The sequence below is a fragment of the Mesoplodon bidens genome (assembly GCF_964165515.1).
Source record: "Mesoplodon bidens genome assembly, chromosome: 4".
Classification (NCBI taxonomy): domain Eukaryota; kingdom Metazoa; phylum Chordata; class Mammalia; order Artiodactyla; family Ziphiidae; genus Mesoplodon; species Mesoplodon bidens.
The window spans coordinates 143,120,585-143,145,525 of NC_138160.1; the positions used below are offsets into that span (position 1 = coordinate 143,120,585).

Below are 24,941 nucleotides of genomic sequence, written 5' to 3' on the forward strand. Positions count from 1 at the left end.
AACACCTAAGGCTCCGGTGGTAACTGCTAACTGCGTGGGGAGGAGGCAGGCTTTTGTGCTTGTCTTTGTGAATAACCCCAGGGGCAGGTGGTTTCATACCCCAGTTTGTTCATCCATTAAATGCCGGATCCACTGAAAAGGGGTGTGAAAGCTCCCTGAGGGTGACCAGAGCTGGGAGCCTTGGTCCTTATCCCCCCACCCCATAAGCCAGGCCCATTCTCCTTCTGAAGACAGTTGGAACATCAGCAGCTCCCCAACCCTTCCCAAAGAGCTCAGGGGTACTCGGCCCCTCCCCCAGCCCAGGAAAAGGAAGAAAGAAGTTACTAAGTTACTGGTTACATCAATGCTAGTCTGTCGGGTGGGGCCTCCAACCCTCCCACCCCCATCACCCTGTGGGGCAGGAGAGGCAGGCAGACTCTAAGGAGGGGTCGCCCTCCCAATGCCCTCTGGGTGGGGTGTGTGGCTCCATATTACTGGTGCCCCCTGCAGCCTGTGTCTTATCACCTCCCCTCGCCTCCAGCCCACCCAGAGACCATGCATCCCCTGGGCAGGTGCATTTTTGGGGGAGCGGCAGCAAGCCCCCCCTGTGATAATAAGGCACCTCCTACAGCATGCCCCTCCCTCTTCACAGCCCCTTGGAGGTATAAGGAGGGGACTGACAGCCCAGACTGCTCGGCTCCAGAGAGGGGAAGGGAGGGTTAAGAAGGAAGGTGTAGAAAGACAAGCTTTGGGGCGGCTGCGTTTCTTCTCTCTCTGCCCCTCCGCCTGGCACACGGTGTCCAGCCATGGGGACCTACAATCTATGGACAGATTACCTGGGCTTGGCACGCCTGGTGGGGGCTCTGCGTGGGGAAGAGGAGCCTGAGACCAGGCTGGACCCTCAACCAGAACCAGTGCCAGAGCCGGTGGAGGGTCAGACACCCAGCCCGGAATCCTCACCAGCTCCTGAACGCCTGTGCTCTTTCTGCAAGCACAACGGCGAGTCCCGGGCCATCTACCAGTCCCACGTGCTCAAGGACGAAGCGGGCCGGGTGCTGTGCCCCATCCTTCGAGACTACGTGTGCCCCCAGTGTGGTGCCACTCGCGAGCATGCCCACACCCGCCGCTTCTGCCCGCTCACCAGCCAGGGCTACACCTCCGTCTATAGCTACAACACCCGCAACTCGGCCGGCAGGAAGCTGGCCCGCTCGGACAAGGCGAGGACGCAGGACTCCGGACACCACCGAGGAGGAGGAGGAGGTGCCTGTGCAGGTGGCTGGGGGAACTCGAGGAGGGGGTCTGCCCTGGGCTGAGCCCCTAGGGGCCTTTGTGAAGTGGGTTAACCCCTGGGGTCACCCACTTCAGAGGGTTGGGGGGGTGATAATCCATGTAGACAGCTTAGAGCAGTATTCTAGAACTGTTGCCCTACGCTGGTAAGCTGGGGATGGGGTTCCCCGTGTGGCCTTGGGCAAGGCACTCTCCCTCCCTGGGCCCGTAAGGGAAACACCGTCCTTTTCCAGGCGCGGTGTGATCTAGCAGGGAGGCTGTGGGGGCTACCGGTGGGGTGTGGGGATAGGTACAGCAGGGACTCCAATCCGGCTTGGCACGTGGGAACTGTGTGACCAGAGGGAAGTGGCTCAGTTAGAGAAACTGAGCCTCACTTGTTCACTCATTCACCAGATAGTTTTTTTTTTTTTTTTTTTTTTTTTTTTTTTTTTTTTTTTTGCGTTACGCTGGCCTCTCACTGTTGTGGCCTCTCCCGTTGTGGAGCACAGGCTCCAGACGCACAGGCTCAGCGGCCATGGCTCACGGGCCCAGCCGCTCTGCAGCATGTGGGATCCTCCCGGACCAGGGCACGAACCCGTGTCCCCTGCATCGGCAGGCGGACTCTCAACGACTGCGCCACCAGGGAAGCCCACCACCAGATAGTTTTTGAGGCTTGCCGGGTGCCAAGCGCTGGGCTGGGCTTGGCCCGCCGTGGTAGATGGGGAGAGTGAGAGTTAAAACACAGGCATGGGGGAGTCTAGAGGAAGCACCTGATCCAGGTGAAGGGGTCCAGGAGGTCTTCCTGGAGAAAGTGACTTCTGGAAGCCTAATTCAGTTTGGTGGAGCGCTGAAGTGGAGCCCAGGCAATGGGGCTCCTTTAGGAACTTAGTGAAGTTCGGTGTGTCTGGGATAGAGTGTGTGTGCATGTATGTCGGAGGGGAAGGTGTCAGAGATTTCAGGGATGGCAAAAGGACCTGTAGGTCCTTGCTGGTCACCTTAAAGGGTTTGGACTTGAGAACTAGGGAGCCAAGGAAGGGACAAGAGCAGGTCTGCATGTGTTTGACTGTGAATGTGTTAGACCGTGGCTAACGGGCTGGACCGTGGAAACGGATGTGAAGGCGTTGGAAGAGGCTGGTCCTCCAGGCAGAGGTGTTCAAGGCGGCGAAGAGGGAGAGTCCCAGCGCCTGGGGAAACGTCAGTTTGGAGGGAAGTACCATGAGTTTGCTGTGTGCCAATCAGCCACTGGCTAGGGCTGAAGTTTAGAAGAGAATACGGCTGAAGCCTCCCTGAGGTCTAAAGGGCTCTCCCCACACTGCACGGCCCACCACATAGGGCGCTCCCCCCCACCAATCTTGCTCTTCAAATGTGGATTCCAGTTCTGCAGGTCTGGGTGAGGCTTGAGCATCTGCATATCTAACCAGCTCCCCCTGACGCTGCCATACTGCAAGGCCACAGACCGGCAGGCTTTGAGTAGCTCCGTCTTAAATGGCAACAGTTATTATTACAGACAAGAAAGACCTCAGCTTCTGCAGGGTTTTAAAAGAGAAATCCGTTTTAGTAACTTTCATTGCCTTTGAGGAAGTCAGCAACAGAGGAGACGGGTCTGACCGGGCGGTACCCCCACCCCTTTGGGTGCCCGGTGTGGGCACTGCCTCTCCTATCAGACTGTGAGCCCCTGGGGAAGTCACCGGGTGGGAGGACCCCTCCCTATCCCGGCAGCTGTGCAGTGAACATCTGTTAGAAGAGACTGCTTCCAGGAGAAGATAGTATTCCCTATGAGGTCTGACGAGGTCCAACTGGGAGAGGTGGGAAGCTGAAGGGACGCAAAGATGATGGTCTCAGTCTTCATTTTTTGCCCTCAAGTCCGAGAGAACAGGAAAACTTGCCTCCGCGGGCGTGGGGGGGTTGGGGAAGCCCTCACCAGGATATTGGCACAGAAAAGCTGCCTGAGGCCGTCCTCCCAGGTAACCTGGGTGTAACAAACCCGGGGTTCCCGGAGCCCTGCCGCCGCGAGGAGACGGCACCGCAGGACTGAGTTGGAGTTTCTGCGCTTTGTGTCTGGCTCTGGGTCCCACCTGGGGCTGCCCTGGGCCGGGAATGTCACAGGGGTGCTATTCCAGAAATAGCCTGCAGGTGGCGCCAGAGCCATGGCAGTCTTGCAGGTTGAGTCGGTACTTCCGGAGCATTGAATCATCCCTGTTATTAAATGTTTTTCTCCTCCCCTTCTGCTTTTAAAATCCAGGTTCCAAAGGTGCCGGGAAGCTTTCTGCAACTACCCCCTCCTCCTGCTGTCCCTCCACTTCTGCCTAAGGAGGCTGGAGCAGGCAGGACGGGGATGCTGCCTTCACCTGGGGTTGGGGACCCAGGCTCACTGGAGGCTGGATTTCAGGGAAGACTCACCCTCCGAGGATCCGCCCCTAGGCCCTGCCCCCAGCCTGAGGGCCTGGCAAAGGAGCCCCGTCTGGGAGCACAGCCCAAAGGGCGCTCCGACCACCTCACGGAAGGAGGTGGTTCTCAGGCACCCCAGCCCTCCTTCCCCAGCGCTGGGCACCCAGTCAGCTCTCAATAAATGTTTATGAATGGATCAGCGTCATAGCAGGCCCGGTCTTGGGACAAGGTAGCCGATGGGACTGGGGACCCTCCTCTCCTGGCTCATCCCTTACCCCCCCCGTTACTCTGACCTCCACATGCCCCAACTGCTGTTTGGATTGCCGTTTACCCTGGGGCCTTGGGGTGAGCTGCTTTGTGCTGAGAAATGGGAGTGGGCACCACAGGGCAGCTATGGGGTTCTGAGGGGTCGCCCCAGCCTGGCACTTCTGAGCAGGGCACTTGCTGCTGGGTTGGTGCCATGAGGCTGTTTCTGTGACGCTTCGTGTTTGCAGACCCTTCCAGCCACCCCTTGCATATTGACATGTCAGATGGAATCCCCTACCCTGGAGGTGGGGGCCTGACTTGAGGGGGCAATGGAGAGACAGTTAGAGGTTCCTCCCCATCACTGTCCTCACCTAGGAGGCTCTTAGTGAAAGTTTAGGTCACCATCGATGCCCCAACAGCTGGGGGCCGTGGAGTCACATGCAGGCCCTTCAGAGCAAGGGAAGGACTTCTGGGCTGGGGCAGGGGTGGGGTGGGGAGCTGCAAGGAATAGGAGTATGTCCGGAGGGGGCTGGGCCAGGCGAGGCCATGGGTAGGGGGCACCACTGAGGTGATTTGGCTGTGCTTAGGCAGGAGTGGGTAGGGGGATGGACATCCATCCCCACCCAGGAAGTATGATCTGGTCCTCCTGGGGAGCTGTGCTTGGGGGGATCCCCATCCCCTGTCTGCCTCCTGCACGCCCACATCTTGTTCCCCCAGCCTCCTGGGGGTAGCAGGTGACAAGTGCCTGTCCACATTCCTCCCCCAAGCTGAGGGCTGGCCTGAGGGCCCGGTCTCCACCCCCAGCTGACAAGGTCTCCCAGGGTTGAGTGGGGGCAGGATTTGGACTTCCTGGGATTTGCCCTTGGCTTTTCCACTTGAACTGGGACCTGAGGCCACCCAGGAGGAGGGCTGGGGTGAGCCAGGGATGGGAGACGGCCCTTGAAGACAGCCTGCTGCCCAGGCTTGAAGAGGAGAGGGAAGGAGGAGAAAGAAGACACAGGAGGCCTCTTTAGCAGCCCCAAGAGTTTCAGATTGAGTCAGGGGACAGGATCCCCCAGCCACCCCCAGGTGCCTGCAAATGCTAATTGTATAAGCCAGAGCCGCTGGGGCTTGAGACACAGGGAACTGGGCGACTGGGCACGTCCTGGAGGGTTCAAGGAAGTAGCCGCACATCCAGCAGGCAGAAGAGTTGGGGGACCCTGACCCCCCTTGCTCCCTCGCAAATGGGGTATCCCAGGGTATAAAAAGGCGGTGGGAGGGGGCCCTGCCTTGGCTGTAGGAATTAGGGTGCAGGAGCCACAGGCAGAGAGAAACCAAGTATTGGGTGTGGTCCATCTCGTGGTGACCTATTTAATAGAAGCACGTCTTCTGCAAAATGGGTTTGACAGCAGCACCCGGGACTGCTTATGACAATTTGACATCACTGGGGCTGCGGTATGGTTTGGTGGGATGGTGTGTGCAAGGCCTGCCCTCAGCACCCTCCAGGCAGTAGCTGTGTCTGCATCAGTAACATTCCCCCAGGGTTGCCTCCTTCCGGGCCAAGGCCTCCAAGCAGCTTGTCCCACGGAGGACAGGCGAAGCCATCTCAGCACTGAATACAGACTCGCAAACTCCAGTTGGACCATCAGTCAAGATACTGTGTGTGCTTGAATTCGTGCACACAGCCACCTGCTCCTGAGTCCGACACACTCAGTACTGCTTGGGGGACCCCTGGATCCAACAGTAGCCGAACTTGTCTTCCCAGGGAAGATGAAAAGTCGAAGTCAAAGGAGAAAGAGATGGTTAGGGAGGTTTGTGGCAAGACATCAAGGAACTGAAAATGCCTCAAACCCCAAACAACAGGTCACGAGGTCTGAGGTCTGGCTAGGGAATCATTTATTAATGGGCTTCCCAAAAGAAAATGGAAATCCGGAGAAAAACAAGGGTACAACCAACAAAGCGAGCCCTTTTCTCCTCCAGGAAAGAAACAAATTCTGAACCTTCCATAACCTCGGGCTAAGGAGCTGAAATTTGCAAACCCAGATAAACATCTGGGCGGCTCTGTGCCCCCACCCACCCACCCACAGCTTCCTGGGGCCCCAGCCCGTCTCTCTGCCTCCAGCTTCCAGGCCTCTGCCACCAGGAGGAGCAGGTTCCCTCCCCCACACGACTCCAGAGGGAGGCTGCTGAGGACGGCAGGGCCTTTTGTGTTTCCCATGGGAAGGTGACTTCCAGGTCAGCTGAGGGGAGGTTTCTGGGGCCACCAGGACTTGCTGGAGCATCTCAGATGGTAACAAAATAACAAGGGGCACACAGGGGCCAGCAGGCTTTCCAGAGTCTGCTGAGGGACTGTTTCCAGCTGTTTGGCAGGAGCATCAGGCACTTCTTGGGGTCGGTGAGCGTGTACGAGCACACACACCTACAAGTCCCTCCAGGACTGCTCCCCTCGAGGGGGATTCCCAGCCCCCTTTGGTGTGTAGGCTGCAGGGGCCTTCCCTGCTGGCTTTGCTTTCTGGTAGTAGTTGAGGCGCTTGAAGGCCTCCAGGTCCCGGTGGGCGCTCATGATCAGCCTGCTGTGTGGGAAAGGGTCTGAGCTGTGCTCCACCTCGCGGCAGAGTGGGACCATGCCTCACACTCGGGCACACACCAGCCTGCTCACACAGGCTCACACACTCATGTGTACTCACAGGTCACACACACACAGGCATGCACACGTGCATAATCAGAATCAGCCTGCTGCAGGGCAGGTTGTGACCCTTCTAGCCCCTCCTCAGAACCTAACAACTCTGTGAAGGACAGGTTTATGACACAACCGGCTGGGGCCCAGGAACGGTGGAGCTTCCCAGAGGCCCCCTGCTGGGGATCCCGGCGGGGGGGCCACCCTGACACCCCAGGTTCGCTGCTGTACTGGGCCCTCCACCATCCTCCCGCGTCCCCATCCCCTCCACCCATCCCGGGGACTTGTGGATCCGTGGATCCGAGCCCAGCCCTTACTTCAGGTTGGAGAGCTCGATGACGAGGCCTTGCACGGTGTCTGTTGCATCCTCCATCCTGGCGGCTTCACAGGTCTTGATCCCCATTCGGGTCCTGGCGGGAAGGGAGGGAGGGCAAGAGGCCTGACCTCACTGGACAGCTCCACCAGACTCTGCCCTGGGGGACTCTGCTGGGCCTCGAGCTGTCTTCTCCAGAGATGAACGCCTTTGACAGTCATGAGGCCACCCTGGGCACAGCCCTGATGGCCGACCCAGCTGGCTCTACTGCTGAAATCGCACCCAGAATCCAGCCACTTCCCCCACCGACGTGGCCCTTGTCCGACAGCTGCCACAGCCTCCCTGACCCCCAGCTCCTGCCCCTACAGCCTGTCCCCCCAGTGGGCTGGGGGGCAGGGGAGGGCGTGGCAATGGAAAGCCAGCCTAAAGCCCCTCCCCAAAGCCCTGCACCATCTGCTGCACCTCCAGACCCCAGCCCCTCCCTCCCGTCTCCCCTCCCTCCTGCTCCAGCCACACTGAATTCCTGGCCATTCCCTGAGCATTTCTTAGGGCTCTGGAATGTTCTTTCCTAAATGTCTCCTCCTTTCGGGGGTGGGGATGGGGGGGTGGAGAAGGTGGGAGGAGGGAGTCCTCTCCATCACCACAGGTTAAAATTTTAACCCGTGCCCTGCTGTCTTTTTCTCCGCAACACTCTGCCATCTGACCACCTAATTTGTCTGTCTCGCTCACCCCTGCTCCGACCCCCAATAGGTAGAAGCTTCATGTTTTGTCCCACGCAGCCTCCCCAGTGCCCAGAGCAGTTCCTGGAAGAGCCGGCACTGGCGGGCGTCAGTGTCTATGGAAGGGGTGGGCGTGCCTCCGTACCACCATATCTAATGGGTGCAGCCTGTGGTGGGCAGAGGGTTGCCCAGCTTCGCAGCATCTCCTGGGTTGTCACTATGGGGACTCTGGTTCTGCTCCACCTGCCTCAGTCACCCTGAGAGGACTGGCCAGTCCGGGCCTCAGTCTCTTGCCTTTTCTCCCTCAGCCATGGGCCACAGAACCAGACCCTGGGACCCACCTGGGGGCTTCCAGCCATCCACGGAGGCCGCCCGAGATTCACCCAGGAATCTCCCTCCTCTTTGCTCAAACAATAGTGGGGTCACTTTGACTAAACTGCCTCTGGTCCCTGTGCAGGGCGTGCGTGTGTGCGTGGAGGGGGGCACAGGGGGTGGGGCAACAAGTGGTACAACAGGTACTATTTACAGATGTGTGTAAGGGCAGAAGGTGGGAGCACGGCCTCCCTCTCCCCTGAGGGGGAGGAGAAAGAGGAAAGAGACAAACTTCCTAACCCTCCTCCACACTTGCCAGACAGAAACAGAAGCTTGGCCATAAATAATCGATAAGCCGCCACTCTGCAGAGAGGCCAGTTCAGGTTCAAGGTAACGGGAGAGGACTGTCGCTCAATGCTAGCCACCAGCAAGGCTGGGAGACAGGAAAGGTGATGGACTGTGAGAGGCTCTGGGGTGGGGGGAGAGGACCCCCCCCAACACACACTCACACACACACACACTCACACACACACTCACACACACTCCACAGGCTGGAGGAAGAGCACACCTGGTGCCTGCAGGAGGGAAAGAAGGTGGGCTGCCTTGGGGAATAAAATCAAGCAGGAAATAAGATGGAACAGGTCAGAGACTTTGGAGGGCCTGAGGGTGCCAGAGAGGGGATGGCCCCTGTGGGCCAATGGTTCTTAGCCCTGTCTGGGTCCACTCCCCCTCCATGGAGATTCAGGGAAAGCTCTGGACCTTCTCTCCAGAAAAATGCACAATGTGCATTAAAACAACCACTGAGCTGGGGGCATCATCCCAGGGGTCCTTGGGAGAGATGCTGGCTTGGGTGCAGATTGCTGATGAGTTCTCCACTCGCGGGGAACAGGGGACATGGGTGGTTTGAAAGTCGGGGCTTAGCAACCTTACTGGACCAAGGAAAGTGAGGCCCCTCAAGGCAGAGCCAGGGCGACCTCCGACACTCTCATCCACAAAATGGGAGCTCACAGGGCTGGGGGGAGGGAGAGCATGGGGGCTCTAGTGCCAGGAAAGCAGCCACTCTCTCCCCTCCCAGGGACAAAAGGAGGACTCCTGTCAAGGAAAGCGTTCTGGGGTGGCCTCCCACCCTGCCTACCTTGGCTGGGCCTCAGCAAGGGAGCCTCCATCGGCACGTGGGCTGGTGCCAGGCCAGCAAGGGTCCAGCCCGCTCCCTGCAGGACACAACTGGAAAGACAGCGCGCGCACGTGTTAACGGCCCAGCTGGGTGAGCCCTGCATAGGGAAGGAAAAGTCAGGCAGGGGAGGTCTGGCTTCTCCTCTGCCACGCCAGGAACACGGAGGCTGGACTCCTGCAGAGGAAAAGTGGTGTGGGGGACAGATGCCATGATGGCCAGACATACGGGCCACCAGCCCGGGCTGCTTTCACCCTCCCTCTTTGGAAAGAGAGCAGAAGGGCAATACTGGGCCTGACCCTGGGGTCCCGTCCCGGGCCTGCGCCTTCCGACAGGCTGATTTGTACTGGTGGGCGGCTCCATCCACACGTTCTCTGTCCCTGACAACTGAGGAGTGGTGCTGTCTCCAGCTTGTCCTGCAGTATCTAGAAGAGTACAGAGAAGACCCCGAGTGGTGGCGACTGCGGCGAGGTGGGCATCTGGCGTGGAGGGAAAGAGGTCGGCTGGATAGGCCGCGAGTTTCATGTCAGGAAGAGATTTTGCAAATGTATTTTGAAGGGAAAATTCATAATTAGTAGGGGAGAGAGCCAGATAACCCTGAGAAGCTTAAATTTCTAAATGTCAACGGTGGTTTAATTTTCATGGAAAATGTCAGGCTCAGTCATGGAGGTGACATACGTCCTTCTGCAAAGAGGCAAAGAGGCTGAAGTGGAGCGGCCGGCCCAGGGCTGTTGGGCCTTTTCTGAGGAGACTAAAGTCCTGGGGTGGCGGATGGGGTAAAGGGCTTGCGCTCGACCTGCAAAGGGTCCCCGAATCCAAAGGAAGACGTGAGGAACTGGCTGCAGCCCGGCGGCTCTCACGTGGGGATGACTCCGCCTCCAAGACACTTAAGTGTCCGAAACCACTTTTGGTTGTCATGCCCGGGGAGAGGGTGCTCCTGGCACCTGGGGGTGGAGGCGAGGGACACTGCTCAAGCCTCTGCTGTGCACAGAATGGTGATCCAGCCCCCAACGCCAGTAGTGCCGAGGTTGGGAAGCCTGCTCTAGATGATACAGTTTCTCCCGTGCGCCTGGCCGACTTTCACGGAGGCAACTCTGTGACTTAAAATACAATTTGAGGGCTTCCCTGGTGGCGCAGTGGTTAAGAATCCGCCTGCCAGTGCAGGGGACACAGGTTCAAGCGCTGGTCTGGAAAGATCCCACATGCCGCGGAGCAACTAAGCCCGTGTGCCACAACTACTGAGCCTGTGCTCTAGAGCAAGCATGCCACAACTACTGAGCCCGCGTGCCACAACTACTGAAGCCTGCATGCCTAAAGCCTGTGCTCCGCAACAGGAGAAGCCTCTGCAATGAGAAGCCTGTGTGCCACAACAAAGAGTAGCCCCTGCTCGCTGCAACTAGAGAAAGCCCGCGCACTGCAAAGAAGACCCAAATCAGCCAAAAATAAATTTTAAAAAAAATACAATTTGATGCCACAGATTTACCCAACTCACGGCACCATTCTTGGTCATGAGGGATAGTCTCTTTCCCAACAGGTACCACGGCTCCCACCGGGGTTGTGTAAATGTCATGACAAAGGCGGTGCTTGTATTGAACGTGTGGGGACCACCCCTGTGGACTGTGAGAGGGGCCTGGGAGTCAGTGTTTTAAATGACACTGCTTGTGGGCAGAGGAGGGCTCCACCAGCCCTGGGGTGAGCACCACGTCCCCAGGGAGCCGCGATGAGAAGAAAACACCAAGTGTTCCTGTGAGGGCAGCTGGGTTTGAAGCCCGTCTGTCACTGCTGTGAGACCCCAGGGCCCCTCCACTGAAGCGGTGCTCACAGCTGTGGCACAGTGAGGTCGAGGGCTGCTCTCTCGGTCCACCTGTGCGCTGTTCCCATGTGTCCCTGCCCACAGGACCTTCCCGCACCTTCCCATGAGAACCTGTGCCTGGGTTGCCCCGACTTGTTCAGCAACGCCCAGTGTCAAAACAAAACGTGCCTGGGCGCCCACAGCCTTGTCAGGGCAGTGCCTCCGCTCCCAGCAGGGCTGTCCACCCCAGCTGCTGCTGGGTCCCCCGCACTGGGGCTGCCAGCTCCTCGGTGATTTCAGAGTGCACTCACTGGTGGCAGGTCTGGGAGGGCTTGCTCCTTTGTGCCCTCTGGGCGCCACCCAAGGTCCCAACTGCTTCCCCAGCCTTATCCCTCAGCCACAGCCCAAGAAGCTAGAGACTGGGGATGACTTAGCTCTTCTTTCCAAGAGAGGGGTTTGCATTTTTCAAGGGATGCAGCTTTAGTTATAAAGTTTCAGCTCTGCCCAGCACCTGAGCGCCTACCTCTCCTGGGCAATCATGTTTAAACACTATGACCAAACCGCAGTGTGACTCAATTTCTGTGATCTTGCTCATCTGGTGATCACAGCAATGTACAAGGAATTCGGGCCGGGGCAGGCAGGGCCGGGTCTGAAAAGTCACTGGGTAGGCCTGTGTCACAAATGACCCCTGGCCATCCCTTGGGAAGGCAGCGCCTGAGACCCACATTAGCTCAACCCAGTCACATCCCCCTCTGCAGTGGGGACAGCTGGCTTTCTTCGGCTGGGCACCAGATGACATCCTTTGCTTGTTTGGGGGCTGTGTCATATGATAAGACTCTTTAAGTGCCGAGATGACAGGGTACAAAATGCTCACTCCGGGAGAGGCAGGTGGGAACGGTGCTACTGAAAACCTCATGGGGGCAGGGACCATGCCTGATCTGTTCACTCCTGGCATAGAGCGGACTCTCACATCTTAAAAACATTCTCAAACAAGCAAAAAAATGAAGTTTTAAAACAGGGACAGCCAAAGAAACGGAGGCCATGTTTGTGAAGCGACATGGGCTCTGTGTTCGTTCCAGGACGGAACAGTTGAGGCAAAGCTGCAGAATCAGGCCAACCTGGGCACAGACCCAGGCTCCTCCCCTCCTGGCTGCCTCACCTGGGGCAGGTGCCCAACCTTCTTCAGCGTCTCAGCCACACCCAGTGTGTGGAAAGAGAACCACCTACCTATCAGGGCGAGGCTGCAAAGCACTTAGCTCAGGCTCAAGTGCGCCAGCAGCCAGAGATGTGGCGCTTCCTGGGGGGGGCGGGGCCAAAGCAGGGACTGCCACCTGCCCTGACAGGTGACCGCCAACGGCCAGCACAGGATCAGCAGGCAGATCCCTGAAGGAAGCAAAGCCCCTAAAATTCCAGCAGACAAATGAAATTCCATGTATGTGTCTGAAAAAGAATTGTATCTGGGCCCCCAAATGACCCTAAAGATGGGCAAAGGTTCTTTCCAGTGGGGGAATGAAGTCCCCGCCCGCAGGCCCAGGTTTGAGGTCACTGGCTTCTTTAGGTCACCCCGTTTGGTCTGTCACCCTCCATATATCCCTTGGGAACCTCTGGCCAGAGCAGGGCACTGAAGGGTGGAGGCGGCAGGTGCACTGTGGGCTCTCCCTGGGCTGACAACATACATGTGTGTCACATCCCGGGGCTCTTCAGCTCTCACACAGATGGGCCCCTCATAGAAAGGCAGGTCTATCCTTTCCAGAATATCACAGACTCCACAGCTGCTAAAGCTGTGATTCAGACCCCTGGACTCATCTGCTGTACAAACAGATGGCCACGTGCCCACCTCTCCCCCACTACCGGGTGGTTTGGGAGGGCTTGTGGCCATTTGGCACCTGTACTAGGACATCTGGCTGTAACTCAAGGAAGCTCTTACCTGTTCGCGTGGGGCTTCAAAACCAAGGGCTTCCAGGGCATCCTGTGTCTGGCTGTCCGGCAGGAAGTAGAGTTCCATGGTTGGGGACCCCTCCCAGACAGCCTGCTCTGAAGAGTCAGCAGGGTGCTCAGGCTGGCCTGCCGGGCTCGTGTGGGTATCTGGGCTGCCCTGACGTGCCCCAGCATCCTGGGGAGGGCTGTCCACTGCTTCTCTGTACACTGGTGGAGCACAGGCTCTGAGGGACAAACTGTGCCCCTTGAGGTCTTGTTTGTGGCTACGGCTCCCTAACTCAGCTGCCTTTTTAGCCACAGGTTGCGATAGCAAAGGCAGCAAGCACATACCTCCCAGCCCTTCTTGATCCGGGCCTGGTACCTGTGTCTGACCCACACCTGGACCCATTTCCAAGGCTAAAGGGCTGGAATCCCCAACACCTATTGTGCACTCTTGGATCTCGTGAGCCAGAGCCAGGGAGGCTGCAAGGCCCCCCGGGACGTCATCAGGGGGCTTGTCTTCCCGCCTTGACTCCTCTCTGCCTCCTGTCGTCTCCCCATTGCGAGGCATGTACCCGAGCAGGGCTCTGCTGTGGCCTCCATCAGGAGCCTTCCCGCTGGGAGAGGCAGTCACCCTGGCGTTGACCGTCCCATTTGGCCCAGCCACCCCAAGAGCCCTCTGTTCCGGCTCTGTGGGGTCTGTGCTCACACCTGCGATGACAACAGCCCCAAGGCGGGAGCATCTTGGGCTGCTATAGCTCCACTCTGCTCCCCCGCCAGTCCAGCTGGGTGTCTGCAGAGGGTCAGGAGGGCCCTGGGCTGCAGATCTGGGCTCTGGGCCCAGGATGCCATCTTCTTCCTCCTGGCGCTCCTCAGGCAGCTCAGCTCCTGCTTCCCCTCGGGCACCTCCCTCCTGAGGGGCTCCTTGGTCTGGCTCCTCTTCAGCATCATTGCCTGGCAGGTGCCCTTTCTGGTCATGATCACCTGGAACCCAACCCTCCTCCGTGCTTCCACCATCTGGCACGTTGGTCCCATGCTTTGACAGGTGGTCCTGGCTGGCCCTCTCTGAGGCCGAGGGCACTGTCCCCCACTCCAGAGAGGCAATGCTGGAGGCCAAGGGCTGAGGATCCCCATCGCCAGGCACAGGTGCAACAGGGTTTTGGCCGCTGGGCTCGGGGCAGGCGCTGTCTGCCTGGGTCTGGTCTCCTGGGTCCCTGGTCTCCTGGAGGGCAAGCCCTGGGGACTCCTCTTGAGGCTGGCTTCTGGGCTGCTGGGCACTGGGTTCTGGCAGTGTTTCCTGTGGAGAGAAAAAGAGTCAGCCTTGGGCCTTCAATAATCAACCGCTCTGAGGATTTTTCTAGTCATTACTGCCCCTGCACAAAGTCTCAGATGCTGCACGGATGACGGTGCACCCAAATAGCGATCAGTCCCAATGCCGGGCAGAGCTTTGTGCCAGGGGCTAGAGGGGGAACCGGAAGCACAGGAACCCCTCTTTTTTTTGGCCACACCTCACGTCACGTGGAACTTCCCCAACCAGGGATTGAACCCCCACCCCCTGCAGTGGAAGTGCAAAATCTTAACCACTGGACCACCAGGGAAGCCCCAGGAGCCCCCCTTTCTACCAGCTCCTTCTCCCCACCAGCACCAGGCACGTGGAGGCTCTCGGGAAGATCAAGGATATAAAAATCAAGGAGGTCCTGTGGATCGCACCAGTGTCAATGTCAGTTGCCTGGTGTTGCCAATGGACTACAGTTACATAACATGCTACCACCAGGGGATGCTCGGGGAGGACACACGGGGGCCTCTCTGTTTTGTTTTTAATTTTGGTAAAATACACATAACCTAAAATTCGCCATTTTAATCATTTTATTTATCTTTTTTGAAGGAAATGATCTTTTTCAAAAAAAATGTTTATTTGGCTGCATTGGGTCTTAGTTGCAGCACGCGGGACCTTTCAGTGTGGCACAGGCTCTGTAATTGCAGCGTGCGGGCTTAGTTGCCCCGCGGCATGTGCGACCTCAGTTCCCTGACCAGGGATTGAACCCGCGTCCCACTGGACCACCAGGGAAGTTCCCACTATTTTAATCATTTTAAAGTGTATATAGTTCAGTGGCATTAAGTACATTCACAAGGTCGGGCAACCATCACCACCATCCATCTCCAGAACTCTTTCATCTTCCCAAACTGAAACTCTGTCCCCATGAAACACTAACTCCCCACTTTCCCAGCTCCTGGCAACCCCCATTCTACCTCCTGTGGAATCAGTAGAATTTGCCTACTCTAGGGACCTTGTATAAGTGGGACCATACAGTATTTGCTGCTTTGTATCTAGCTTATTACACTTAGCGTAATGTCCTTCAGGTTCATCCATGGTGTAGCATGTGTCAGAATCCCTTCCTTGGGACTTCCTTGGTGGTCCAGTTATTAAGACTCCATGCTCCCAATGCAGGGGGCACGGGTTTGATCCCTGGTTGGGGAACTAAGATCCCACATGCTGCACGGTGCAGCCAAAAAAAAAAAATTTCTTTTTAAAGCTGAATAACATTCCATTGTGTGAATATACAATATTTTATTTGTTCATTCATCTTTGGGTGGATACTTTGGGTGCTCCCACATTTTGGCTACTGTGAATAATGCTGCAGTGAACATGGATGCACAAATATCCATTCCATCATATGGATATACCACATTTTGTTTATCCATTCATCCATCGATGGACATTTGTAGCCATACTGGTTTTTTTCTTTTGTATTTTTGAATTTTATTTTTTTATACAGCAGATTATTAGTTATCCATTTTATACATATTAGGGTACACATGTCAATCCCAGTCTCCCAATTCATCACACCACCACACACCGCCGCTTTCCCCCCTTGGTGTCCATACGTTTGACCTCTACGTCTGTGTCTCAGTTTCTGCCCTGCAAACCGGCTCATCTGTACCATTTTTCAAGGATCCACATATATGCGTTAATATACGGTATTTGTTTTTCTCTTTCTGACTTACTTCACTCTGTATGACAGTCTCTAGATTCATCCACATCTCTACAAATGACCCAAGTTCGTTCCTTTTTATGGCTGAGCACACTGTTTCTGCAACCTCCTCTGAGTCCACATAATGCTCTGGAGATCCATCTAGGTGGTTATGTGTATCACACCTGTTTGTTCCTTTTTTTTTTTTTTTTTTTTTGCGGTACGCGGGCCTCTCACTGTTGTGGCCTCTCCCGTTGCGGAGCACAGGCTCCGGACGCGCAGGTTCAGCGGCCATGGCTCATGGGCCCAGCCGCTCCGCAGCATGTGGGATCTTCCGGGACCAGGGCACGAACCCGTGTCCCCTGCATCGGCAGGTGAACTCTCAACCACTGCACCACCAGGGAAGCCCTGTTTGTTCCTTTTTTATTGCTGGGTTGTGTTCCATAGTGTGGATGGACCATGATTTGTTCAACCATTCACCAGCGAAGGACATCTGGGGTGTTCCCGGTTGGGGGCAATTACAAACAAAGCTGCTGGGAATGCCCACCACTCACTTTTTTTTTTTTTTTTTTTTTTTTTTGCGGTGGGCGGGCCTCTCACTGTTATGGCCTCTCCCGTTGCGGAGCACAGGCTCCGGACGCACAGGCTCAGTGGCCATGGCTCACGGGCCCAGCCGCTCCGCAGCACGTGGGATCTTCCTAGACTGGGGCACGAACCCGCGTCCCCTGCATCGGCGGGCGGACTCTGAACCACTGCGCCACCAGGGAAGCCCCCACTCACTTTTTTAGGTGTGTGTGTTCCAGAGACATTGTGACCCCTGGAGCTCATGGTGCAAGGACAAGAGAGTGTGCTGTAAGACCCACTCACCCCGACTCACACAAAAGCTTCTGAGAAGCTTAGGGGTTCAGGGATGGAATGTGGGCTGCCTTTCTGAGTTTCACTACTTTCATGCAACTTGGGGAAGAGAGCTCTGGCCTCGAGAGCTTCAGTGCAGGCACGGCTGTCCTGAGTGCCTCTCACAGGCCTGCTAGTTGCTGGCGTGGGACCTGCCATCCACAGACATCTGTAGTGCTAAAAATGGGGTGTGTGTGTGGAGAGATGCAGGGCTAGCCACTGCCAAAGGAAATCAAGGCTGGACTTGGCTGCCAAGGTTGGGCCAAGAGGAAGGTCAGTGGTAGGACCTTACCAAGCTGAAGGCCCCACTCCTGGGGTCCTCTTCCCTCCCCTCTGCTCGTCCTGTCACTGTCTTCCTGGGTTTTGTAAACTGGGGGACAAACCTCCTGACTGAGTTCTGTGAACCAGATACAACAAGAACAAAACAGCAGTAAAGATGAGGGAGGAATGACGTCTCGGAAATCAAGCAAGCAGACACCAGAACAAGTTTCTCTCTTGCAATCTCAAACTCTCAAGGCCCTTGCCTTCCATCCCCAGCACACCCTCCCACCAGCAGTTATTGATGAGGAATAGAGACAAGATCTCCAGCTGAAGGGAGGCAGCATCTTTTGTACATATGTCAGGCTGCAAAACAGGCTCACCTGGGAAGGAGGAAGGCGAACTGGCTCTTTTTCTGGCTGCCTGAGGAGCCTGGAGGGAGCTCCTGCTTCCTCATAAGGAGAGCTGGGAGGAGAAAGACAAAAGAGGAGGTTCGCAAGTCCTCCTACGCTGTTAACTTGCATAGTAAGACAAACAGCAGCGAATGAAATCCAAATGCAAAGTAGCGCCCAGGGTCTCCTAAAAGGGACGCCCTGGAGCACCTGCTTAGAGAGGGTGGGATGGAGAAGGGGACATGTGACTGCCAAGAAGGGTGTGGAGTCCCACATCTAGAATCCAAGCTGCCTGCTCTGGCAGCACTTAAACTCTTATAATCCCAGGAACTGGCTCCTGAAGTAAGAACAGGAATTCTCATTTGGACTGATTGACACTCCAGCCCCCAACTCTGCAAACAGTAAACAAGTTGTAGATACAAAAAATACAGTGTCTAAAAAAAACGGGTGTATTCATATCTGCCAAAATGCGGAAGCAACCGAGATGGCCTTCAGTGGGTGAGTGGATAAATAAACTGTGGTAATCCAGACAATGGGACGGTATTCAGCGCTAAAAAGAAACGAGCTCTCCTCTAATCAATACTCTGTAATGGCCTATGTGAGAAAAGAATCTAAAAAAGAGTGGACATATGTATATGTATAACTGATTCACTTTGCTGTACACCTGAAACTAACACAACATCATAAATCAACTACACTCCAATAAAAATTTTAAAAAATAAAATCATGCCATCTGCTTTATAAAAAAAGATCGAGCTCTCAAGCCATGAAGACACGTGGAGATACCTCAAATGCATATTACCAAGTGAAAGAAGCCAATCTGAAAAGGCTACGTACTGCGTGACTCCAACTATATGATATTCTGGAAAGAGCAAACTATGGAGACAGTGAAAAGATCAGTGGTTACCTGGGGTTGGGGGGAGAGATGAATAGGCTAGGATTTTTACGGCCATAAGAAGACTCTGTATGATACTGTAATGATGGATGTATGTTATTATACTGTTGTGCCAACCCACAGAATGTACAACACACAGAATGAACTCTGAAGAAACCGTGGACTGTGTCAATGTAGGTTCATCCTTGGTCAAAAAATGTACCGTTCTGGTGACTCATGGTGATAATGGGGGAGGCTGTGCACGTGTGGGGACAGGAGGTGTATCGGAAACCACTGTACCTTCCTCTCAATTTTACTGTAAACCTAAAACTGCTCTAAAGAAATAAACTCTTTTTAAAAAAACTGGTGAGACTTATGGTTATAACTAAATAAATGTGGATATGTATGTTGTAAAAAAAAGATCAAAATCTGGAACTGAAACTTCATGGTTTCAACTTTGGAAGTGGAGCAGGAAAACGCATGAAGCTACACTAATGGGCTTGAATCGTGCCAAGGGAGGTTATGGAGACAGAGTAACTCTAGATACTGATAGCAACCGCCTGTTTCAAAATTTTTCATTGGGATGGGTTGTTTGGGGAGCTTCTGGGGTACCGGCAAAGTTTCATTTCTCAACATAAATGTGTTAAACGGATTGCTTTATGTTGCTTTCTTCTGTTATATTTCTGCACGTGTGGTATTTCTTAATAAAACATTTAAAAAACAGAAGAGTAGGAACCCACTTCTGTGGGTTCTGATTATTCTCATGGTCTCGGACAGCAGGGTGGGCAGCAGCCGTGACCCCATGAGCCCTGATATGGCCTCTCGAGGGGGAGGGGCACAGTGTGACATCACTGTGTCTGTCTGGGGGAACAGCTTAGGTGTGACACATGGCCCCTCTCTTCCTATCACACACACAGCCTTTAGCCCTAAGATTGCAAAGACCTGAGATCAGACAGACACACACCCCAGAAAATGGTTCTGTCAGCCAGACTGCATGCCTCAATTTTTCACTCAGAAAACGTTGCTAGTCCAATCCGTGATGCTTTCTCTGAAGACATCAGGTAGCAGGAACCTTCCTTCTCCTAACTCCTGCTAACCCTTTCTACTCTGCTATAGCTACACGTGGTTTAACCCCGTGGAGACTGGATGGTTCTCCAGATCTTTCTTCCTTTCCCCCACCGTGCTTAATTACATATTTCCTGAAAAAATAAGGGAACTGGGAAACCACTGTGGTAAAGAGCACAGGAACCAGACGCAGCCAGAACCCCAGCCTGCCTTGTACCAGCTCAGCGGCCTTGGGAAAGTCATTTGACCTCTCAAAGCCTCAGAGTCCTCATATGCCAAATGGGGATATAAACCCATGTCACAGTGCTATGAGGATTAAATGAGCTGATGCGTGTAAAGTATTTATTATTAGAATGCTGCCTGGAACATAAAAGATCGTTATTCTCTCTTATGGGTTATTATTTCACAGACCCACAACTCCTTCAGTCTCCTCTTGATTAAGAAGGAATGTGGAAAAAAATAAAAAATTAAAAAAAATTAAAAAAATAAAAAAAAAAAAAAAAGAAGGAATGTGGGATAAATATGGATTTGACCAACAGGCAGGACAAGGTGCATTCTGTAACTAAGTGACCTTGAAAAATTCAAGGTCTTCCTTGCCCATGGTTAAAATATCGACCTTTCTCGCTGAAGAGAGGAGTCCCCAGAGCAAAACTTCGAGAGGCTCAATCCAAGGGCCCCGAGCCCCTGTGGGGGATGCATGGCACTGGATGGGTCGTGTTGACTGGCCCCCTCCCCTTTGCATCCTGTCCACTAGGCCACTGTGCTGTGCCCACTGTCAGCGGAGAGGCTTGCTGGAATGTTCTGAGCCACCTACCTGGAAGCTGCCTGTCCTGGTTCCTCCCTGCTCTGCTCTGCAGAGGGAGCGGGTCCTGAGCTGCTTTCTGTCTCTTCAGGGTGATGCCAATGGCCCAACTTGGAACTCTGGGGGTCCCCGTCAGAGTCTCCTAACCTTGGGTTCTTTGGAAGTTTTGGAGGACGGTTTCCTTTCCCTCCTGGTTTAGAGACAAAAGAAAATGAAGGGGAGGGGGATGGCGGGAACATGCACTGCCATGGCCGACCACCAAACACATCTGGGCCACTGATGCAACATGAGCAGGCTTGTGCAAAGGGCAGGAAATCCCTGCTCTGACGCTTGCCTGGAGAGTGAGAGATGAGATGGAATTTCATCCAGGTGGAACCCAGGAGCTTACATGGCCATGGGATCCAAAGGCTTTTAATCTATGGACTGGTCATGACTGACGTTCAATCCTGAGGTGACCGGGCCTGGCTCGGAACCACACGAGACAACCTGGCCCAGCCGACTGTCGCTCTGCGGAAGTGCTGAGAGGTGTGTGCTGGCTCCTTCGGGTCTCAGCTCAAATGTCCCTGCAGAGGCATCCTTGCCTTTTCTATAGAGCAACTCCTCTTGGCCCCATGCTCTGTTTTACTCACTTCACAACTTTTCTGCAAGTATCCGATGCACTGGGTCATTTTCTGTCTCCTCCACTACAACCTGTTCCATGCAAGGAGGGGCCTCATCTATCTCACTCTCTGCTGGGTCTCAAGTAGCTAGAAGAGCATCTAATAAACTGTTGGTGCTCAATAAATACTTGGCAGATGACTGAATAAACGCACAAGAAAACCCAGATCACCTCCCAGGAAATGCAGACAACACCAAATTATGTACCACTCTGGTTTTCCATGATGCTTGCAGAATATCCATCCTGGGAAAACCAGGACCCAGAGTCATCGAGTGCTAAGGAGGTGACTTCTCTGCTGCCTCTTGGTCCCTGTTGTATCCCTACGATACCTTTCCCATCATTGAAAGCAATTTAGAGCCTAAAGGTGCAGATTAACATTTATTTGTTGAATGAAGGAAATGCCCTTATACAGAAACTGCCAATAGTGGCTGGCTTGTAAAACCTCCCCCAAATCTGGCCCCAATTGAACCATTTATTCAATGAACAAATAATAACGGTTGACTCTCGTGAGTTCCATGCCAGACACTGTCCTGAGAACTCAGGTGCGCTATGACAAAACTTCAGGCAGGGCCCTGATGTTAGGCCCATCTTATGGACGAGACAGCTGAGGTACAGGGAGGCTGAGGAATATGCAACAGAATCTATGCAGTCCAGTTCCAGAACCTCCACACCTAAGTATACTCGAGCACTTACTGAGCACCTACTATGTACTATCTCTCACTAGGCAGCGCAAACAAAAAGACAAACCAGACCCAGGTCTGATTTTCTTGGAGGTCAATCACGTAGACCCTTTCCAAACTCAGCTCCTTACATACCTTGAAGTAAAACCATTGAATGAGCCCCCTCTCTCCAACACTGAATGCTAGGGTCCTCCTCAGCATCCATTCAGCTTTTGGGGCTTCACAAGTCCACAGTGGCTTTCCTGTAATTTCTCCCCAGTCTGTCAGTTACGGTTCGTGTGTGCCCATTTGAACTTCACCCCACTGTTATTTGATTAGCTCTCTCGGTGAGAAACATTTTTATTTTTCCCCTGACTAGACCTTGAAGCTGTCAAGGGCAGGAACTGAGTCTCATCTTGATCTCATCTTCACCCTGCCTCCCGCCCCCCACCTCAGGTGCCCATGCCAGCGCTGCACCCAGAGCAAAGCTGCGATGAATGTTTCTTACACAAACACATTCCACCTTGTGGTCTGCCATAAAATGCAAAAATACAGCAGCTTCATTTAGTTTCTTTAAGATGTCCAAACACTAGCTTGCTTTGCTCATCCAATGGACATTTATTTGTACCAAATAAAAAGCAAAAATATCAGAAGTGAAGAGGTTCCCATTTCCTTCCTGTGATCTGTTCCCACAGGATTAATTTAAGAAAAACTAAGGCAGAACCTTGTGTTCAACACCAGAGGCCAAAGACATCACAAGGGAAAGGGCTCCTTTCACCACCTGCCAGAATCTTCTTCCTTTCTCTCCACGCCATCCAGGACACACAGAAAGAGCTGTCCTGGGCCAGCCCAGGGTCCACTGAGCAGGGGAGTCCACTGCGAAGAGAGGCCCCATATGACCTGCTGTGGGTGGGCCTGGCTGGCCCCAGCTTCCCCCTCGAAGGTCAGAAAAATTCCTGTGCCTCCAAACAGCTTGTTACTCATCTCTGCACAAAACATCTTCAATCTGCATCTTTCCTGTCCCACATCTTGGGAAAAAATGAGTACTCCTCTCGAAGTTCATTAACCACTAAGTGAAGGGGTCATTTCTAAACTTTTAATTTAAACTACCTTAGCCAATGACAGGAAAATGAAGCTATACTATGTAACACTGGGTGTTTTCCTTTTCGAATGAGGAAATTCTACACGTATATTGAGAAGTAAAGACAGTCTCGAAATACCATGAAGCTGAAAAACAGAGGTTGCAGATCAGTATGTGTGATGATTCTATTTTCCAATAAAAACACTGTATTTGTGTATACAAAGAAAAAGTTTGGAAGAAGTAGTGTACTGAGGTTCATTTCCTGTTTTTTATGCTACACTATACGGCTGATCATCATCCTATGGTTGAGGGGGATGTTAACATTAGGGGAAGCTGGGGGGAGGGTAGACAGAACTCTGAACTTTTTTTCCTTTTTTTTTCTTTAGCTTTTTAATGACAAATAATATAGAACAGAGAAGTTCGCATTGGTGTACAACTCACTGCAAATTCATAAAATGAAGAGCGTATTTTACATCTAGATCAAGAAACAAAACATTTCCAGGAACAAAGAAGTTCCTCTCATGTTTCTTTTCCAGGCACAGCTCCCTCAAAGCTAGCCACTGTCCCTGATTTCTTTTTTTTTTTTTATTCAAACAGAAATGAACTGTTTTTACAACTTTTCTGTAAGCTTAAAATTGTTTCAGAATGAAAAATTTCTTCTTAATCTGAAAGGGTAATGATAACAGCAGCATGTATTTGTGTCCTACCATGGATCTATTCTCCGTGCTCTACAAACACTAATCCACATGTGAGCTCTAGGGCACAGTTCTCTACTTTGGCACTATTGACATTTGGATACTATTGACATTTGGGGCCAGGTCATTCTGTGTTGTGGGGACTGTCCACCTCATTCTATGATTTTGAGCAGCATCCCTGGCCTAGATCCACTAAATGCCAGTACCAACACCGCCCCCCGCCACTGCCCACACACCAGTTGTGAAAACTAAAAATGTGTCTAGACACTGGCAAATGTCCTCTGGAGGTCAAACTGCTCCCCCCAACAGGTTGAGAATCACTGTTCGAAAGTAAAGCGTAGGTGCTCTTATCCCCTACAAATAGGAGGAAAGTGAGACACACAGTAAGTCATCTGCCATCACAGTGAGATGAACCCAGGTTTTTGGTTCGAGAGTGAAGCAGTTCGCCACACACCAGCACATCAAGCTCTATTCATGGGTCGTCTCTGAGAGTGGGCCTGCATAGAGGCTGTACCCCTGCCCTGAAGCCTGGGGGCCTCCCCAAGGCTGTGGGATCCCACTAGAGGCTGGGGGAAGCTCCACAAAGCTTTCACTTTTTACTGTAAGCACTTCTCCATGATTTACACTTGTATTAAGTCATTGTTGTTATTTTAAGGAGCTTGGTGTGATCATGTTAGCATTTCTGCAATAAGCCCACCTTCCTCCTGTAAGCAGAAGCAGCAATAAAGAGGTGTCAACTTGAATGTCCAAATACCTGAGGTCCGAAGCTTCTTCCTCTTACTCATTTTATCCCTCCCTAGAGAAATCTGAAAACAAGGAGCAAATCTCATCATTACAAGCAGTTCCTGTCTCTGGGTACAGACCCAGTGGCCTTGGCTGAGGCCACCCCACCCCCACCTGGGCCCATCTGGCTGCCCCAGGGGTCACTTGGGCCCCAAGAGGACACAGGGTGGGAGTCATGGCTACCCTGGACTATGGCCGAGTTAAGAATTTAAACTCCTCCATATTGCTGAGAGCAGAGAGGGAACTGCCTATCTTCTGTCCAGGGTCTGAGAGCACCTGGGCCGCCCCCCTCTAGTCTCTAAGATGGGGCAGCCTGTGTGAAGCCCCCTCCCTCCAAGCTGGGCTACCTAGGACCCTTCTAGGGACAACGCAGGATTTTCGAGGTGACACGTGGGGCCCTTCAGGGTCATCGGAGGACTTTGGAGGGGCCACCGGGGAACCCTTCAAGGGGTGGGGCGCCCTTCGGGAGATGCCTGGGGTCTTGGGGAGGCAGGAGTCGCCGCCAGAGGTCAATTCCTTCCGGCCTAGGGGGCCAGACAGGCCAAACCCGACCTGGGCCAGATAAGTTGTCGAGGTCCCTCTGTCCTTAACGGGAACTGGGAAGATCTACCTGGATCTGTTGGGGGATAATTCGGTTAAATAGTCTGCGTAGGATTTTTCTGAGGTAAGAAAAGGCAAAGTTGGCCCTCACGGAGGCCAGGCAGCTGGGGGTCTGAGGCCTGACCACTGTGGACCCAGCTTCCGGTGACCAGGCCCACCCTAACCCTACCCCGTCCACTGAAAAGCGAGGAATGACCAGACCAGGACCGCCAGGAGAGGCCGGAGCTCGCAGGTGACTAACCTGGCGGCCACCACCACCCCTCACACACGAAAACGCTCCGCCTCTCTCCCGCACACTTCGAGGCCTCGTCGCGCGCACGCGCAACGCCAACACCGCCCCCTCGCACTTGCGCACGCTCCGCCTCTTTCCCGCGCAGCCCGCGGCACCGCCCATCGCTCCGCAGCGCGCCTGCGCGCTCGCGCACTGCCTGCCGGGAATTGTAGTTTCA

General features: G+C 53.9%; 2 protein-coding genes across 4 annotated transcripts; one reads left to right on the forward strand and one right to left on the reverse strand.

The window, feature by feature from the left end:
* Positions 1 to 720: 720 nt before the first annotated feature.
* On the forward strand, positions 721 to 3,811 carry NANOS3 (nanos C2HC-type zinc finger 3). 2 transcript variants are annotated; one of them, XM_081232909.1, is made up of 2 exons: positions 721 to 1,251; positions 3,488 to 3,811. In XM_081232909.1, the coding sequence occupies exons 1-2, from the start codon at positions 786 to 788 to the stop codon at positions 3,553 to 3,555; spliced, it is 534 nt and encodes a 177-aa protein (XP_081089035.1). In that variant the 5' UTR covers positions 721 to 785; the 3' UTR covers positions 3,556 to 3,811. The 2 variants fall into 2 exon arrangements, with proteins under 2 accessions (XP_081089035.1, XP_081089036.1); XM_081232910.1 differs by having other exon boundaries at positions 721 to 1,239.
* A 1,825-nt stretch (positions 3,812 to 5,636) lies between these two features.
* Positions 5,637 to 24,787, reverse strand: BRME1 (break repair meiotic recombinase recruitment factor 1). Of its 2 annotated transcripts, none has more exons than XM_081231888.1 (8): positions 24,734 to 24,787; positions 23,864 to 23,915; positions 20,029 to 20,206; positions 17,267 to 17,348; positions 12,770 to 14,056; positions 9,015 to 9,103; positions 6,853 to 6,945; positions 5,637 to 6,431 (listed from the first exon to the last, which is right to left on the reverse strand). In XM_081231888.1, the coding sequence occupies exons 2-8, from the start codon at positions 23,892 to 23,894 to the stop codon at positions 6,278 to 6,280; spliced, it is 1,914 nt and encodes a 637-aa protein (XP_081088014.1). In that variant the 5' UTR covers positions 23,895 to 23,915; positions 24,734 to 24,787; the 3' UTR covers positions 5,637 to 6,277. The 2 variants fall into 2 exon arrangements, with proteins under 2 accessions (XP_081088014.1, XP_081088013.1); XM_081231887.1 differs by lacking the exon at positions 24,734 to 24,787 and adding an exon at positions 24,445 to 24,670.
* Positions 24,788 to 24,941: the final 154 nt, after the last annotated feature.